The sequence below is a fragment of the Dendronephthya gigantea genome, unplaced genomic scaffold (assembly GCF_004324835.1).
Source record: "Dendronephthya gigantea isolate DGI-Jeju-01 unplaced genomic scaffold, DenGig_1.0 000020F, whole genome shotgun sequence".
Taxonomy (NCBI): Eukaryota; Metazoa; Cnidaria; class Anthozoa; order Malacalcyonacea; family Nephtheidae; genus Dendronephthya; species Dendronephthya gigantea.
The window spans coordinates 742,988-757,268 of record NW_021163030.1 but is presented as its reverse complement, the minus strand read 5'-3'; the positions used below and the strand labels follow the sequence as shown (position 1 = coordinate 757,268).

General features: G+C 36.2%; 4 protein-coding genes across 5 annotated transcripts; 1 reads left to right on the top strand and 3 right to left on the bottom strand.

Moving 5' to 3' along the window:
- Window positions 1-637: 637 nt before the first annotated feature.
- Window positions 638-4,017, bottom strand: LOC114521473. Of its 2 annotated transcripts, XM_028541938.1 has the most exons (6): window positions 3,915-4,017; window positions 2,882-2,930; window positions 2,661-2,724; window positions 2,217-2,255; window positions 1,779-1,998; window positions 638-1,251 (listed from the first exon to the last, which is right to left on the bottom strand). In XM_028541938.1, exons 3-6 carry the CDS (start codon window positions 2,716-2,718, stop codon window positions 1,056-1,058), a joined length of 513 nt encoding a protein of 170 aa, XP_028397739.1. In that variant the 5' UTR covers window positions 2,719-2,724; window positions 2,882-2,930; window positions 3,915-4,017; the 3' UTR covers window positions 638-1,055. The 2 variants fall into 2 exon arrangements, with proteins under 2 accessions (XP_028397739.1, XP_028397738.1); XM_028541937.1 differs by lacking the exon at window positions 2,882-2,930 and having other exon boundaries at window positions 639-1,251.
- A 764-nt stretch (window positions 4,018-4,781) lies between these two features.
- LOC114521591 lies at window positions 4,782-7,639 on the bottom strand. Its single transcript, XM_028542075.1, has 5 exons — window positions 7,570-7,639; window positions 7,217-7,313; window positions 6,417-6,455; window positions 5,954-6,161; window positions 4,782-5,630 (listed from the first exon to the last, which is right to left on the bottom strand). The coding sequence occupies exons 2-5, from the start codon at window positions 7,287-7,289 to the stop codon at window positions 5,177-5,179; spliced, it is 774 nt and encodes a 257-aa protein (XP_028397876.1). The 5' UTR covers window positions 7,290-7,313; window positions 7,570-7,639; the 3' UTR covers window positions 4,782-5,176.
- Window positions 7,640-7,890: 251 nt separating this feature from the next.
- LOC114521590 (negative elongation factor A-like) lies at window positions 7,891-12,059 on the bottom strand. Its single transcript, XM_028542074.1, has 10 exons — window positions 11,677-12,059; window positions 11,163-11,327; window positions 10,805-10,888; window positions 10,483-10,610; window positions 10,046-10,118; window positions 9,661-9,767; window positions 9,283-9,444; window positions 8,974-9,183; window positions 8,662-8,761; window positions 7,891-8,297 (listed from the first exon to the last, which is right to left on the bottom strand). Exons 1-10 carry the CDS (start codon window positions 12,053-12,055, stop codon window positions 8,092-8,094), a joined length of 1,614 nt encoding a protein of 537 aa, XP_028397875.1. The 5' UTR covers window positions 12,056-12,059; the 3' UTR covers window positions 7,891-8,091.
- Window positions 12,060-13,448: 1,389 nt separating this feature from the next.
- Window positions 13,449-14,277, top strand: LOC114521556 (sperm-specific H1/protamine-like protein type 2). Its single transcript, XM_028542022.1, has one exon. The coding sequence runs from the start codon at window positions 13,522-13,524 to the stop codon at window positions 14,107-14,109; it is 588 nt and encodes a 195-aa protein (XP_028397823.1). The 5' UTR covers window positions 13,449-13,521; the 3' UTR covers window positions 14,110-14,277.
- Window positions 14,278-14,281: the final 4 nt, after the last annotated feature.

Below are 14,281 nucleotides of genomic sequence, written 5' to 3'. Positions count from 1 at the left end.
TTTAGATGATAGAATGATTATAGCCTGGAACGGTGTCCGTGTCCCTACTGCTTTATATGACCCAAGGCTAGCCGTTGTATCCTTCCCCCTCTTTTCCCCCGACTCCCCTTTTAAAGATAGCCGTGTGGGGATAAACACATAATATGGTTAGAATGATTCATAATTCATTGAAAATTGAAAATTGAGATATAGCTACTATATATGTTTTATGTAATTCCATAGAAAAAAGGCTTTCTTGTTGCCTAGACATGCATAAAGTTAATCGCTCATTTGAAATCGGCCTTTACGAATTACGAATTACGATAATTACTTCATTTATTACTTCATTTACTGCAGGCCTTGATTTGAGAATACGTCAACTGAGATGTAAGGCAGGGCAGGGGAAATATCGTATCGTATGCATTTGTGTTCAATCATTACATTGAAGTCGAAACTGTCTAATTCTTTAGAGATCCGTGTTCAACTTATGACGAAGATCGTTGCATGTAACATGAGATCCGCCTTTCTTATTGCAAAACGTACGAATGCGAATTGATATACTAAGATGAAAGTGAAGGTGACGTGTAATTCGTTCACGCAGTATTTCACTCATTTTAAATATTAAACATTTTTACAAAATTCGCAAAATGCGTTGAGTACCATGCAGTTCATATCCGTCTTACTTCTAAAATAAGAACGCTTCGTCGCTCGCCATTTCCTCAGTCCCGGAACACGCCACGAATCCAGTTCTCGAAGTCCTTTGATGATTCTAACCATTCCATTGACCTTTATCAACATTTTGAGCCACAAATATGAGAAGTGTTGTCACAGTATATTTGTAGTGAATTGAACTTTATTGAAACTCGAACGTGTAACATCATGCAAACAGGTATACTGTAAATATACTTTAAATGGATAATATTAGGACCGGGGTGCAGCATTCATATTGACTTACTGAGCGACTTGAATTAAATTTAGAGTTATTATAGAGTTATAGCATGCATAGAAATGCAGCATACGTGCAATGTAACATTTTTAAACGTCAGTGGATGGATATATGTCCGACGGTTGGAAAATCATTGGTAAATACCACTGCGTCCAGCAACGTTTGCCCGGATTTTCTTTTCCTCAGGTATCCACTGCATGCGAGAAGATGAGGGACTTTCAGACATGTCATCTTCGGCTAAGTCAGCAACAGGAATTTTACTTGGTCTTGCGGCATTCCGTGTCATAATGTAGGCTGGTTCTTCAAAATCATCCCTCAATGCAGGGCTATAAATGGGATACAAGATTTCTTGAATCTATAACTTGGGTCCATAGATCTTTCTTGATAAACAAGCTGCATGTAGCCTATTCGACTATTTCGAGTGTTTTTAATTCTAAGAAACTGTTCACGTGCAATCAAAAAAATAATTAAACAGCTGATTGTTTAACAGCTAGATCATTCGATCCCATTGGCATTGGGTTTTTCTCACGTAGGCAAATACATGCAGTTTATGGTCGTTCACGCATTTATCTTAGTTTATTCGCTTTTATGGAGATTCCTACTAGCTACATTAATGTTATCAATAGTATTTACCATATGTCAGCTTAATAATGAAACGGATATCAGAAAAGAGCAAATAAATTGGATATCAGAAAAGAGCAAAAAAAACTGATATCAATAAGCAATTACAATTTTTGAAATGTAAGAACAGGTCTTCTGATACATGCACGTTAGCCAGTATACTTAATAATTGTATACGTCTACGGTGCTTTTCTATTAAAAAACTGACCAATATTAGCTTCACATTCTTTACCGTTTAACATGGTATTGGCGGGCACTTTCAAATCCTGCATTATCTCGGATTCCTCCTTTCACGCTGTCTGTCTTTCTGTAAGGTTGCCTGTAGACCATGACTTTGGTTCTGTGACGACGTTTTGCTTTGCAAAGCAACGCGACAGCAAGTAAAATAACAGAAATACCAAGAATGAAGGCAACAACAGCCGCTCCGATTGCCATTGGAATGATTTTGTCATCTAAAAAAAATTGTCTTTTCAAAGTTGTCCTGGGACAAAAAATATCATGACAGTACTAGTAGATGTTAGCTGCGTCATTATTAAGTATGAACTCTTTTATTTTTACACGATTAAAAATGAAAACCCCCATTTTACCGGTATAAAATTCTGTTTTGTGTGACTAAAAGGTCACATGTATAAAACTTGAAGTTTTAGAGTACTTTTTTTTTTATACTTACCCCAACATTTTCCAGCAAGCTCGTCGTCAGAACAAAAAGCTAAAATGAAACATAATGATGAATACTGCGAACATTTAAATGGTGTAACCAGCTAGGCTGCAGTTTATATTTAAGATATATTAAACTTTGCATAATACTTGGAAAATATACATTGCATGTGCAGTTTAATATCACGACAATATTTTAATTTTTTTTTAGACCAAACCAAAAAGTGTGAATGATTAGTAACTATAGCTGATGATATTCGTTTGATCACGCAGTAGAATAACACGTCACAGTTTTTGGTTTAATTCAGATTGCATTCAAAACTATGCATTTTGCTGCAACCTAATTCATTCAATTTTCAGAAAGAAATATAAAATTAAAAAAGCTAATAGTTTTCCAGCTTCTACCACTGCATATTAGTTTTATCACTATGAAAATTGTAAATGCAGCTAATTTTACCTGCGTGACAAAGGCCACAGTACATTAGAACCAACACAAGAATCTGAATATTCGCCATCTCGAGCTAAAATGAAATATATGTTTGTTATGGTTTGTTAGCAATTGAAAAATTACACGCATCAATTCCCAAAACAATCATACTAAATTGAACAAGTGTTTTAATTTTTTCCTAAGACTAGTTAATAAAGCGATTAAAAGAGATATTAATTTATCAAACGTACTTCATGCAACGCCAACGGTATTAGATCAGTTCAGACAGTTCTTGTATGTCTAGGCCAGGTATAGTTGACACGATTAATAAAATTTGCCTCATATCAATAAAACACGGGGCAAAAAATAATCCATTGAATGTTCAAAAACATTCTAAATTCTAAATATTCTAAGTAAATATGTTTGATTGTTTTATTTTGCCTATATATGTATATCTTGGCAACCCTCTCACCCCCGCAGAGGCGAAAACATGGTAACTATGCACTTTTCTTTACTGTGCTTTGCTTTCTGTGAACTATACCCGCTGAGCTCTTTAACGTGCTGTGGGGGGGGAGAGGGAATTGTCGTGACGACATCACCAAAATCTGTCTTTTTGAAGCGATTTGAAAATTCCTAGGCGGCACAGAACTGGACAAAAGCACCAACAACTATACATAGAGTATATATAGTTTCCTACATAGAGTAGGAAATTAGATATTAAAATAATTTCCAGCTTTTTTATGCCAAATTGGCTTCTTGAACAGAATTCAACGTGAGTCAGTGAGTTCATTATGTCTATATTCATTTTTTAAAGAGAACAAAATCGCTATATGCGATTGTGATATTAGCCATCGACAGGTGACGAAAATAATTATTCGTTTTTTAAGTTTTACAAACTATTTTATGCGCGGCATTATTATATTTATAGACAATATATTACACCAAGAGCCTTAAACGTTTGTCGTTGCTCTATTGTGCCGACCAATTGTTTTGTATATATATGTCAATATGAACGTTTTCATACTGACGACCGTATATGAAGTATGGAGGCGAATGCTACATTTCTTTTTAAATTTCTTGGAACTGAGTATTGGGTATTTGAATGTAGATGTTCGTATAACTTTCGTCTCTTAAAAATGTTATTGACTTCGAGGTATGCGTTTTGGCCGTATGACTTCATTGAAATGACCGACATATTTGAAGCGTAGGTTTCTCACAAACACACAGAACCTAAACTAATGACATTTTCATTCATGTTTCTTTACAACAACGTTGTTAACTTACCTTCCCAATGCGATCACCTTTATTTTCTTATTTAGGTCGTCGAGGAATCGAACTTTCAATGTTATATTTATCGACTAACTTGTGAATAAATTTTGAGTCAAACTGTGAGCATTATTTTTCAAACAATACAATTTTCATCCAAATATGAAAATGATGAGGAACATTTTCAATAGCGGGTCATTCAAGCTTGTCCTCCGCAGATTCAAAACATCTGTGCATAGGAAAGCTGTCTGTTTAATAACATCAACTTTAGCTCGTTTTCTCACTTTTCTGTCTTCATAAATTTTCAAACTACATCATTGCCATGCATAGGGCTTTTTGGGGGGTTACGACGCATGCCAATCGTATCTGGCGAGTTATAATAGAAATACAGCAGCCAGAAAATGACGAATATTTGCAATCGACTACGAAACAAAACAGGATCATGCAGTGTACGAAATTGTCACGGCATGCAATAACTAATAAAAGAAAATCTAATAAAATCACGAATACTCCAGCCCTAATTCTAAATTCAGAACACAGATCGAGAGTTGATACTGCAAAAGTCAAAAATCTTAATTGTGCCTTGCGGTCATAAAAAGAAAGCATGCATGACTTCAAAAGCCAGATAAGGAAACAATGAGAAAATAAAAAGATTTAGTGTATAAAAACCAAACGAATTTTGTCAGTCGGACATTTAATGTTGCGTCGTGTTCCCTCGCCTCGGCTTGATGTTCGCGACATTACAAGAAAATTATTATATATACTTTACATGCAGTTTACTTTAATTTAATACAGTTGTATGCTATTTATTTCAAAAACAGGAAGACGAATAACTTTTATAAGGTAATAATTCCTGGTTATCTCATTGCAAAATGTAGCTCATAATTTGTAAATGTAGCTCTGTATTTCGGATTTAAAATTAGTAGTGTCAGGTTTCGGATACGATTTGTCGCGTGGAATACCTATCGGACATTGGAATTTGATTTGGTACATGTCTACATACATACGAATTACTTTAATACAGTATGTAAATACAGCTTATTTGGTGTCTTAGTAAAAAGATAAACCCAGCCAAAGCTCCATTTTCCAAGGGATTGACCATTGTCCATTTGTTGAATTGCCGGAGTTTCTTTAATCACATGATTTTCATTGAGAAACTGTTTTATAAGGTGAACCATATATGTACATATATACTATGAAAAATTATCAAAAGATGTAGTATAATTATATAATGCTGTATTCAGCATAGAATTTCCTTTTTTCGTTATCTTCACTTTTATTTAACGATAGGAAGAACGACGTGAAGGGTTTTCCATATTTTTCTTATGATGCAATATTTGAGCAGAGCGAACATTTTGTTGCGATGATGTTGTTTCGGCATATTCAGAGCCTTTTTCTTTCTCAAATAAAGCAAGATCTCGACCAACGAAGGTATCTGGAGCAGGAGGGTGCCGAGTAGCGCCACCAAAGCTAGTTACAGGGGGGTGATCGCCATTATAATTTGAACCTGGTGTTCGACCAACAATGGCGCCAGTGCCACCACTAGTATCCCAAAAATATCCCGTTGGTGATCGATATTCCTCGTCTTCGATCTCATCCATCGCAGAGACGATATCACTCGCATTGGATGAAGGATACGCACTTGTGGCACCACGTTCAGAATATAGAGATCTGTCTGAGACGAAATGACGAGGCATGGCAGGTGGTGGTTTGTCGTCACCTAATCCTTGTTTTCTATAGCAAGAAAAGTAGAGCATTGTTAGTAATGCAACAATGAGATATCAATACGCATTGAATGCTTTGTTAACCATAAAACACCAGACAATGGTTACTGACACTATAATATCATGAATGGCAGAGAAATACCTCTACCTAGGTGAATAATATGCACTCAGCAGGGTAGTTACCCTGAAGACCAATGTGAATTAAGTTCTTCCATGCATGCATCCAAGAACATTTTCTTGACTCGTTCTATATTCCTTCCATCCCGAAAACTAATCAGAGATACTAACAATGCATGCATGTACAAAGCAGAGATAACCAGATTCGCCACTGACCTAGGTTCAAACTGGTGTCCGTTATTTTCAGTACCCAAGTCTTGAACTCTTCTTACCCAATCGATTGGTTCCTTTGAATGAACCCAATCAATTGCTCCACTTTTTACTTTTGTTTTGCAGAAGAGACACAGTGAAAGGACGAGAAGAAAAATACCAAATACAAAACCAACTGTGGTGGCTCCTATGGCGTATGGAACTATTCTTTCTCCTACAAGTAAAATTATATATCGTATAGTTTTAATCTATGTATATGTTCACGTCATCTATAGTGTTATTCTTGAAACAAGAGGCCGTGCGTGCTGGCCTATATTCAATATTTCAATTGATGCTCTAAAGCTAAAGAAGACTGACAACATTTCCCGACATCGCCATATAGTTTTATAATGTACGAATTGAGACCATTCTAACCGATTGTGCCACGCATGTCATAATAATTTATTTAAAAAAATATAAAAATTCTTACTGAAGCACTCCCCAGCAATGACATTATCAGGACAATATTCTGTTAAATATAAATTTAGAGTTAGAATGTCTATTACTACACCTTAAGCTCTTTTCACACCGCACGGAATGACGTAGCCATCATGTTAACCGTCTGTTTTTAGCAAACCAGACCATACAATAACTTCAGTGACTTATTAATCAATTTATAACCCCCAAATACGCTATATACAATCGTAATAAGTTACTAAATTCGGATTACATTTAATATTTCTATATATCTAAAAGTGATATCAGTTGAAACTACGATACCATTTTTCTACACCATAGGCATGGTTATACAGTATATGCACCCACCATTATCGCAGAGGAAATAAGTAAGAAACTGACAGAGTACCACTGTAGACTGGTAAGATTAGTCAGGATTTCAAAAATAAAACCCCTTCATGCGACGTTGGAATGCAAACCGGCCATGAGAATGTTTTTTCATCAATCGCTGCTGTGTCGGCACGGTGCTGGCAACTTATTTCAATATCGAGCACAGTAATAATCGTTGTCATTGGTTATATTTGTTTGTTTTTTTAATAAACTGGCCCACCCCCCGTTGTTTCAAACAAGAAATCGTAGTTATCCTTTCTTAATTAGCTTCTTTTCACACGCGTAGGCGTAGCTCGTATAAGGATTTGAACTTCGCTGTAAGACGAAACTAATTTTAAGAGTTCTGGCTTTTGCCTAATCTAGGTCAATAATATTTGGCCATAAAAACGGCTATTATCAGATTGAAACAAGATGAAATTTGAGGTGAAAATGAGCATTACAAACCTGCGTTGACAAGATCTTGCAAACAAAATACTGCCACGACACTCAGGAAACTTGTGAATGAGTTCTTTGTCATATTTATACGTGATTCTTGAAAGATCTAGGGATTTGATTTAGAATTACAAGTGTAAAACAATGTTATGACTTATGTAGACTACGATTCTAAATGAACAAATCGTTCATTTGTAAGTTGATAGAGCTGAATCCTTTCAATACACTAGTACTATATGAATATATTATATATAATATCTACTAGAATGACTCGGGATTATAAAACATGATTCTACTATGTATAGTATTGTGAAACACATCACATCTGTATATTAACTATTAAAACGAGTATATAACACCAATACCTTAGACGTCTTGCCTCTCTGTAATACAGAATTCCTAACTTGCAAAATGCCACCAACACGTTTCTCATCAGTTTTTGTTGTGAATTACACCACTGGATGCCATGTTTAATCAACCAGAACAAAACAAAATTTTATTATTAATTGCATTATACATGCATATTTAGTTTTCTTTTTTTCATTTATAGGTTCGTTGATTTTCTGATGCGGAATTTTTCAATTCTTCGAAATGTAGATAGTTGAACGATTAAAAGCTTCAGCAGCTGTATTTGCTCCAGCTTATTGCTTCATTTCTCAAGTCATGTAATATAAAGTGGTGTTGTAATTTGGTCTGTCAGATGCTGCTGTAGTCGAAACTCTTTGGTTTCCATAGAACATATTTCGTCTTTGGAAATTACATGCTAAAACCGCACGCATGGAGACGTTTCGTTATAAATTAAATTCGATCATTTATAATTGTCAGTCCGCGGATCAGTGAAACCCTGGGTACGAGGTTGTGAGTATCATTGAGTTCATATTGTGAGTTCATTGTTGACTACCTAGTTCTACAGGCTGTTGTTGCCTAGCGACAACACGTGTACGTTTCAATCTTCTCCAATGTCCAGTATCATAGTTCATTTCAAACAACATTTCAACAAGTTGTGTTTGTGGGGGGTTCACTGAAGTACTTATTTCTGTATGTTCACTCAATTTCACTGTTATCACTGGACCCTGATCTGGAAATGGGTTTTCTAAATAATAAAAAAGAAAATTATCACGTTCAATGCACGCCAAAGTGAAATATCTGTCGTTGTGCATGTGATAAATGTGTTGAACATACGGGGAAGCTAAAAACGAATAAGAGATTCGTTCTTGTTCACTTTGTACTTTATTTATAATAAAGCAGCATTCGTCCAATAGCGATTAAGAAAGACCATTCTTCTGTATCATCTATTGTGTACATGTACTCAATTTTACATATACACATATAAACACCACTTTGAGTTTTGGTGAAGCTGATATACGGTACGTACTACCGTAAAGTGTTGGATATGAACCTGGATTGTTTTACAGCATAAAAACACACAGATTGCCGTAATTATATATAGTGTATACCTCTGGCCCCAGCCATGAACCCTAGAATCAATGCCTTTTCTGGTTTAGTGACTTTATTAGCATCACGGAACATCTCTTGAGCTGCTAACATTTGATCACGCTGTGGTCAAAAAGGAAAGATTCGACATAAACACGAAGCACGAGTGAAATCCTAAATTTGCGTTTGACCGAATATACTGTCAATCATTTTCCACAGGCATAGGGATTTTATCAGTTTGAAACTCAATTTGTAGTTTCCGAAGATTACGCACAAACACAGGCGAGGTTGAAACACAGGCATGCATAATCTTGTAAAAATAAGGTATTTCTCACCGTTAGTTTGAGGTCTCGTTTTGGCGGGTCAGAGGCAACAGGTTGATTTGGTAACGTCGGACGTCGAGGAGGAGCACTTGGTTGTGATGGTGGTTGCAGCGAAACTGATTTAAACGAAGTTGAAGTTTGGGCGGTGGTGTTTTGTTGTCCTCCAGTTGCATTCAAATGACGAAGCTTCTGCAGGTTCTGACGTTCTCTTTCAATGTGCATCTATAGTTAGAAAACAAATATTTTTATTTATCTCCGGACAATCTCATTTTAGCAAAAAAATCAACGGCACGAAAAAGACGCATGCCTTCATCCACCCACCTGAAGCTCCTGGCTAAAGTTTGCAGAACTTGCTGTCAAGGTGGTATCTTGTGAGGGTGTATCAGGTTTGCTCGTCGGAAGATGAGTATTAAGTCCAGCCATTGAAGCATACGATGGTGTAGTAGTTGTTGCTTGTGTTGAGCTTGCAGTTGATTGAGGTGTCTAATGTCAGACAGGAGTAAGACCATCAATAAACAGGGACAATTACAAACAGAATCTTCCCAATAGAAGACTAATAGTCGAGTACAGAATAAAAATTAAGCCCTTGTGGAATTGATATGTTTCAGATTCGTGAACTCTTTCATGCACGGTTATACTCTCTTCAATTCCTTTTTTAAAAGCAAGGTTTTTTCAGAATGGCTCATCATTATATCTCACCTCTGATGGATTGGTTAGTCCAATAGCGTATTCTGGTGTAGCGGTTTCCTGTGCTTTAGATAATTCTTTCTTCTTTCTGTCCTCTTCCAATAACTGCTCCATTTCAGCTTAACGTTTTGTAAAAAAAACAATGATGACGATGTAAACTACAATATCATCACACGCAATGAAAGGGCCGCACGAAACGTGTTCTCGTGTTTTTATGCAAAAATGTGCAGACTGCAAACACATCAATGGTCTCGACCCAACTAATCTTTCTCATTTTACAATCACCGGAATTTATTTCACGATAAAACGATCAAAATGAAGGGATCAGCGGGTATATTCTGTCTTGATACACTGTGTTTGTTGCATGATGTCGCTTCAGACAAAATCTTCATCTCACCTGTTATCAACTTCTTTCTGCGTTTCGCTTCTCTCACCCCACCTCCAATGGGCTGCTCATTAATGTCTAACAACTGCATGGAACATAAAAAATATCTTTGGTTGTCTGACGGGCACAATAATTGAGTGAAGTGATCATAGTTTGGGCTCTCTGTCACCAAACGAACAATTAATACCCTACCACAGAGTAAGTAATATATCTATTAGTTACTCTGTCCCTAAATGACAAAACTACGGGTACGTCGCAAAAGCTTGCACGTGCTGCTGTGATCTGACAAGATGATGAATATTGTTGTATAAATTAAATTATAAAAAAATATAGTTGAGGGTAAATCAGCTATGATTTTTGGCACTTCACTTGATGAAGGTAAATTCTCATTAAGACCTCATTAAGACCTTTTGAACCTCTAGCATTTATAAAATAATATAACCCATTACCTTTGCTGTTCTATTTTGCTGTTTAAGTGAAGCAGCTGAAAGACTACGTAGCGCTGACGTTCCTGCACTTGGTGCTGTTTTACTGTGCACTCGAGCAAGTGGAATATTCTGTTTCACTGGAGATTTACCTGACAGACATTTTAATGCAACATAAATTATAAATACTGATATTGTTATGACCAATTTTGTTAACAGAAAGAAATATCATCGGGATAAATCCAGATTTTACACTTAGAAAATGATGAAATCATAATGAAATCAAATGAGAATGAAGTTGTAAAATGAAATGAAGTCAATTAATGTAAATGAACTGAACACTTACCAATACTGTCAGATCTTTTCAAATTACCGGTTGAACCAGCGATTAAAGAATGAGAACGTTTCAGACCAGATGACGATTCTGTTGCTGTATAAAAATAGAATACGATGCAGAAAATCACACGCCACAATTTCTTGAGACAAATTGCCATGCATATTTAAAAAAATTAGATGTTTGCATGAAATGTAGAGGGTAATCGAAGCATTTAGATTTCCTAAAAGGTTTATTTCTCCCTCCCTACTGATGTTCTCTAATTCCATGCTACATATCATTATAATTATTATCTAGCAAGTTTTTTTCCATTTCACACAAGATCTGAATTTAAAGTAAGTGTCAACATGGATTTGTGATAAAAACCAACCTTTCTGAAATAGTTCAGCCTTCAAAGCAGCAGATTTAGGTTTTCTTCTCAATGTAAAATGTTTAGATGGTGCTGGTTGAGCTCCAATTGTTGCAAGTAAAGCTCCTCTGTTCAAATATGGACATTCCATTGGTAGTAAATTTGATTGATTTTTGCTGTTACTCACTAAAACAAATGAATAATACCTCAAGTTAATTGACTCATCTAACTCATCCTTTCTCAAAATTCAAAATTGAAATTACCCAATACTGTTATTTACAAGGGTTTTGCAATTATTTTTTAGTTTACAAAAATTCAATTGGGAACGTTTGTGTGAAAAACACATGTTCATTTTCTCTTAAAACTTTTTCTCTTTTTGTAGAATTCCTTAATATCCATTGCAGTATGGATTTATATTATAGCCAGGTATCTGGCTGCATAATTTTCTTTAATATGGGATAACTATTGTTTATGCAATTATGCATTTGTTACAGTAACTTACTTTATTATACTCACTATACTTGTATGTACTTACTCGTTTGTCTGATGTCTTGAACAATCGAGGCAAACACAGGACTAACATTTTCTAGATCAACGTTAAGGTTTCCTGTTTCTGGATAATTTCTTAATATCTCCGAAAGAATTCTCACCCAATCATCTGAATCACTTGAGCCTATTTCTAAAATATCATTTAATTCTGAACTCATCTCCTGTGCACTTCTTCTCGGGATATAGAGAAACGACATGAGCAGTTTAATTTTAACATGAGAGTTTAATGTATGGAAACAATCTTGTATATTTCTTAGTACATGAGTTGTTAACATTGACCAGATATTAGTTCCCGACCACATATCGTCGCTAGACAACTTATTATGGAGCCACATTGCTGTATCAACCTCTCGCATTGTCGCCATCTTCAATTTTTGAGATTTTTGAGCAAAACACTGATCTAAACACAATCGTTCGAATCTGGATTAATTAAACCCCGGCGCTTTACGCAAACCAGTATTGGAGGTATCAGAGGTATGAGATCATTTGGGACGTACTTTGTTATAATACATGGCATTACGATCCTACCATTTTCACAAACCAGTATTGGAGGTATCAGAGGTATGAGATCATTTGGGACGTACTTTGTTATAATACATGGCATTACGATCCTACCATTTTCACAACCTCTTTTACCAGACAAGCCGGGGAAAAACACGAGGGGGGAGGTCGATAACATATACTATATTATGCCAACATTGCAAAACATTGTCAGCGAAGATTATAGCACCAGCCGGGGTAGCTGTTCTTTTACCGGAAGAGACAGGTGGGTAAAGGTGTCGTTTTATGTTGAACGGTTACATCCTAATCTAGTCGCCTATAAGTTCCCAGCGGAGCTCGTTTTCTAACGGGGTGGCTCAATGAAATATGGCCCGCGAGACCAAATGTTTGTGGGGTGATAATATTTTCTATGATATCGCCCTGTGGAAGCCGGTATAGTGAACACCTTATCTAAATATTGAACTTGTACTTGCTAGAACTTTGCCATTTTCATCATCTACATCAAAACATCAGTTTATCTCTGTAAATTTTACATTTTTTAAGGGCCAAGGCCATCAATCACTGCACACTAATTTTAGGCATGTTCCTAAAAACTATTTTCCCTGGAATGCAGATATTTTTTGCTTGCCTAACTATTTTTGTATTCCCTGATTCTACACACCACCGGCCCACCCTTCCCCGCACATACACACCACCCCGCCCTTCCCTGCACATACACAACAGCCCACCCTCCCCCGCACATACAAAATAAGCAACAGTGAGTGCAACACTCAACAAATTAACATTCTATTTTATTACAGAGTTAATAAACTGTGCTTTTTTAACAGAAATGACACGGAAATTTCTCACGAATACTTATAATTAGAATCTCAATAACTTGGGACCTTTTAAAGTACTATTTCAGCTATCAATACCTCTACTTATTTGAAAACAATCACAAATTCAAACGCTAATTTTCCTAAAAATATGTTTGTAAAATTCATCTAAACTAGAAAAAATCCGAAAACAAAGAAAATTTTCTCTACAATCCATATCAGCATCCAAAAAAGTTTGCCTAATCGCATCATCAAGACAATAATAATCTTCATGCATTTTTTGAAAGGTAACGTCTTTAAAAAAACAGTTCAATTTTTCCAAAACGCAGTGTCTAGAAGGACAGTTCCGCAGAGAATATGGCCATTTTAAGTGATCTATATTGTAGCGTTCGCAGAGGTCCGACCTATAGCTATAAAATAAACGCGCTGATTTTGAAAACTAGGTTATCCTTTTTCATTCCCGAAGACGAAGACAAGCTATTCAATCGAAGTCAAAGCATTATCTGAGATTCAAGATGTCTCAAGCTCAAGTCGTAGCTCCTGTTGCAGCAAAACCTAAAAGACAACGTAAGGCAGTTCCAGCTCATCCAAAGTTCATTGATATGGTTAAAGATGCCATTGGAACATTAAAAGATCGCAATGGTTCATCTCGTCAAGCAATTTGCAAGGTGATCCTTGGCAAATATCCAAGTGTAAACCCAAGCACGATGAACAGCCATGTTCGTAAAGCTTTGAAAAGTGGCCTAGAATCTGGTACTCTAACACGACCAGCGCGTTCTTCTGCCACTGGTGCAACCGGACGATTTAAGTTGGGGGCATCAAAGTCAACAGAGCCTGCGAAGAAAAAAGCAGCAAAGCCAAAGAAACCAGCGTCGACCAAAAAAAGACCTGCAAAGAAAGCCGGAGCAAAGAAAACTGCAAAGCCAAAAGCCAAATCACCTCGTAAGAAGACAGTCACGAAGAAGAAATCGACTGTAAGCAAGAAATCGACAAGCACCAAAACGAAGAAAGCCAGCCCGAAGAAGAAAACAAAACCTGCAACAAAGAAGGTCGCGAAGAAAGCTAAAGCAAAGAAGGCTCCGAAAAGCCCAGCTAAAAAATAAACCTGTCCTTGTGACAGAAAAACAACGGCTCTTATAAGAGCCACCACAAATACAAAAGAAATAAACGAAATATTCTCAATTTTCGAGCGAATATTTGAAAGCTTGTCAAAAAATTCCGCTCTTATTCGCGGTTTAGTTGTCTCGCGGAATTTGCGAATTTTTAAATATTTAA

Excerpts from the sequence above, each read along its gene's own strand:
- LOC114521473 (XM_028541938.1), bottom strand. The coding sequence starts at position 2,718 with ATGGCGAATATTCAGATTCTTGTGTTGGTTCTAATGTACTGTGGCCTT. Across the intron at positions 1,999-2,216 it reads GCTTGCTGGAAAATGTTGGG|ATGACAAAATCATTCCAATG; the intron begins GTAAGTATAAAA and ends AATTTTTTTTAG. Across the intron at positions 1,252-1,778 it reads CGCCAATACCATGTTAAACG|CCCTGCATTGAGGGATGATT; the intron begins GTAAAGAATGTG and ends TCCCATTTATAG.
- LOC114521591 (XM_028542075.1), bottom strand. The coding sequence starts at position 7,289 with ATGACAAAGAACTCATTCACAAGTTTCCTGAGTGTCGTGGCAGTATTT. Across the intron at positions 6,456-7,216 it reads GCAAGATCTTGTCAACGCAG|AATATTGTCCTGATAATGTC; the intron begins GTTTGTAATGCT and ends TATATTTAACAG. Across the intron at positions 5,631-5,953 it reads GGACACCAGTTTGAACCTAG|AAAACAAGGATTAGGTGACG; the intron begins GTCAGTGGCGAA and ends TTCTTGCTATAG.
- LOC114521590 (XM_028542074.1), bottom strand. The coding sequence starts at position 12,055 with ATGGCGACAATGCGAGAGGTTGATACAGCAATGTGGCTCCATAATAAG. Across the intron at positions 11,328-11,676 it reads TCAAGACATCAGACAAACGA|TGAGTAACAGCAAAAATCAA; the intron begins GTAAGTACATAC and ends CATTTGTTTTAG. Across the intron at positions 8,762-8,973 it reads AACGAGACCTCAAACTAACG|CGTGATCAAATGTTAGCAGC; the intron begins GTGAGAAATACC and ends TTTTGACCACAG.
- LOC114521556 (XM_028542022.1), top strand. The coding sequence starts at position 13,522 with ATGTCTCAAGCTCAAGTCGTAGCTCCTGTTGCAGCAAAACCTAAAAGA.